Raw genomic sequence first — 3,339 nt, 5'->3', positions numbered from 1 at the left:
GACAATGCTAGGGCTTGTTGTTCCATCATCTTGGTGAAGTTATGGGGGTGATATTGGCATTCAGATTGAGGGGAGATGCCCACACTGCGGTCATGTGATCTCCTGTGAATATGTTATTGTAAGCAGAAGAAGTTCAAACACCTTTTCAGTGCCCATAAGGAAGACATAGCTGGTCCACACAATCTCAACTAAACCATTTATCTTAGGAAGAAGATGCTCCTCAGTCTTCAGAAATTAAAAATATATATATATATATATATATGCCAACCCTCTTCTGCAGCGCTTTTATGCACAAAGAATCTAAGAGCACAAACTATTGACATTCACTAGAAAACAATCACTCTACCAAGCCTTCTTCACAAACACAGATTCTGAGTGCCAAAATATACTAGTTAAATAAACAAACGGATAAGCTATGCAGATCAACTAACATCTCAGACCATGGCATCATATTTCAGTGAGCAAGTGGCTCTGGTTGTAGATCACCTGCATCCAACCCAAGTGATGTGCAGGCTGCGGCCGCAACCCCACTGGACCCCTCCGCTGCCGCCAATGCATCAGTTTTCCCCATGGATAGTACTGCTATTTCTTGTGCTCGACCAGCCGACATGAATGCCTTTATCCTGCCTAGAGCAACATTCATCTCATCTTCGCTCATATTCCCATAACAAACCCTAAACCATCCCGGTTCTTCGCAGTGGAATGAGCATCCTGGGCTCACGTTCAAGCCGATTTCTTCAAGAATTACTCTCCATAGCTTCATTTCTCCATCCCAATTATCACAAACCAATAAATTCCTCAAGTTAACCCAGCTGAATAGACCTGCATTACCTTCCAAGGAATCGATTCCTATCTCTTTCAACCCCCTCTTGAATTCCCCGTGTCGCCTTTTCAGTCTCTCCTTAATTGTAGCAAGATACTCTGCGATAAATCCAGAGTCGGAAAGAAGGCACTTTAGCAGCACCTGGGTTTGGGAGGATATGAGAGAGAAGCTTGACATTCTCCTTGATGCAGTGATAATTCTGGGGTTTGAGGAGTAGATAGCGCCAATTCGGAAGCCCGGGAGGCCAAGATCCTTGGAGAGGCTATAAACGACATGGACTGTTTCCGGGTCATACTTGTTTGAGCTCTGGACAATTTCAAGTATGCTAGTGAAGGGCTGAGAAGAAAACACAGTTCCAGCGTAAACTTCATCAGAAATGACATGGATAGATTTTTCAGCAGCGAAGTCGAGTATCATGGTGAGGGTTTGAGGGGAAATGGTGAGGCCTAGAGGGTTTGATGGGTTGGTTATGAGAATAGCTTTTATGGACTGCTTCTTGCTTAACCCTTCTTGGTAGGCTTTTTCTAAGGCTGGGAGTGTGACTTCAAAGTTGTTGTAGCTATAGCACTTCACTGGTATTATATCCACCCCAGTTCTCCACCTCAAATCCCTATCAAACCTGGAAAAGAAAAATCAAAACAAAAAAAAAAAAAAGTTTAAGGCACTGAATCCATATGAGAGGATATATCACTCATGCAGAAATATATGTAAAGGCTTACCCTGGATAGTATGGGGTTGGGACAAGCAAGGCCTCTCCGGGGTCAGCAATGCAAAATGTGAGTATTTCATTGCCGGCGGTGGCACCGGCTGTTAAAACAATCATATCTGGATCAATCTTCACTCTCCTTCCCCTCACTTCTGCCATGAAGTTAGCTAGTGCCTGCATCACATTATTAATCCACAATATTTAATATCTTCACAAGCCAGACACCATTAACATCACATTTGATTATTACCTTTCTAAAATTAGCTAGGCCATGGTAATCCTGATACAGTGCAGTTTGCTTGAAGCTTGTGAGAGTGCCCTTCCATGTAGGGATATCAGAATGCTTCTCCAGCCACTCTTCTAATAGGTCAGTCCCAACCTATAAAGGCACACAAAAGCTGATTCAATCCCCAACCCCTCTCACAAAAATACATTACCAGCTAGAAATTAATTATCAATTACCTGATTCTCAGCAAGACCCATTTGAATAATCCCAGATGGGTTGTAGAGTAGGTCATATGGGTTGAGATCATAGGCTTTCCAACCAGCAAAGTATGGAGAATCCTCACCATGCCTATCAGCCATGGCCAAGGTTGAGAGAGAACAAAACCCCATCAGCACTACTACACCTTTAACAACAAGCTTTTCCAAGAGGTAGTGCTGAGTATACTGAATGCTTGTGGTCAATGCGGGTACCCTAGCCATTTATAGTGGTCATGACTCATGAGTGTAGAACCCACATAATTATATATTGGTATTGTTATTGAGTGTAGCTGAGGGCACGAAATTGTTATTGAGTGAGAGATAGCAGTAGTTGAGGGCACGAAACCATAGGCAGTCTCTGTGTATCTCTGTGGGAGACCTGGTTGACCCTCCCTTTTGACGTTAAAACTGAGTTTAATTCCAAAATAATCCTTCCAAAAAAAAAATAGTGGGAATAGTGTCCCTCCCAAAACAGTCTCCGTGTATCTCTCCGATTGACCCACCCTTTTCACGTTAAAATTGAGTTTAAGTCTAAAATAATTCTTCAAAAAAATATTAGTGGGAATAGTGTCCCTCCCAAAATATTTTTCACAATAGTGTTTTCTATCCACGTAATTATTATCCACATGAATTTTATTTTTAGTGTAAAAAACCTTCCTTCATAACGAAATGGTTTTAAAAATTTCAAAAATATCCTTAAAATCATAATTACGAATTGATTTTATAATTTTTTTTTAGAATCATAGTTACTAATTATGATTTCAAAAATATTTTTAAATCATACCCGATTTCAACTTTCAATGGTTAGTATTGTGATTTTCAAATTATTTTTAAAATCTTTTTTACCATAATAACTATAAAATTATAGTTAATAACTATAGTTTTAAAAATATTCTAAAAAGCATAATCTTAAAAATAATTTTAAACTAACAATACAATGCAACGGTGGAAAATTGTAACGGTATGGTTTAAATGATATTTTTTAAACCATAGTTACTAACTATGGTTATAAAAAAAAATTTAAATCACAATACTAACTATTAAAAATTATAACGAGTTTTGATTTAAGACATTTGTGAAACCATTGTTTTCAGGATATTTTTAAACTCATAATTACTAACTATGGTTTTATAGCTATTATGATAAAAAAAATTAAAATAATTTTAAAATTATAATACTAACCATTGAAACATGGTGTAGTTTAAAAATATTTTCGAAATCACAATTAGTAATTATGGTTCTAAAAAAAATTGTAAAATCATAGCATGTGACTATGATATTTCTAAAATTTTTAAAATCACCGTCACCAATGGTAATTTATCATACT

At 37.6% G+C, this 3,339-nt stretch overlaps 1 protein-coding gene across 1 annotated transcript; it reads right to left on the bottom strand.

Annotated features, from left to right (window-relative positions):
• Nucleotides 1–269: 269 nt before the first annotated feature.
• Nucleotides 270–2,188, bottom strand: LOC100251690 (1-aminocyclopropane-1-carboxylate synthase 7). Its single transcript, XM_002271019.5, has 4 exons — nt 1,992–2,188; nt 1,780–1,908; nt 1,543–1,703; nt 270–1,442 (listed from the first exon to the last, which is right to left on the bottom strand). The coding sequence occupies exons 1-4, from the start codon at nt 2,142–2,144 to the stop codon at nt 455–457; spliced, it is 1,431 nt and encodes a 476-aa protein (XP_002271055.4). The 5' UTR covers nt 2,145–2,188; the 3' UTR covers nt 270–454.
• Between the last annotated feature and the right edge of the window lie 1,151 nt (nt 2,189–3,339).

This window comes from Vitis vinifera, chromosome 2 (genome assembly GCF_030704535.1).
Source record: "Vitis vinifera cultivar Pinot Noir 40024 chromosome 2, ASM3070453v1".
NCBI lineage: Eukaryota > Viridiplantae > Streptophyta > Magnoliopsida > Vitales > Vitaceae > Vitis > Vitis vinifera.
The sequence above is the reverse complement of the archived record's forward strand: the minus strand, read 5'-3'. Positions and strand labels throughout refer to the sequence as shown.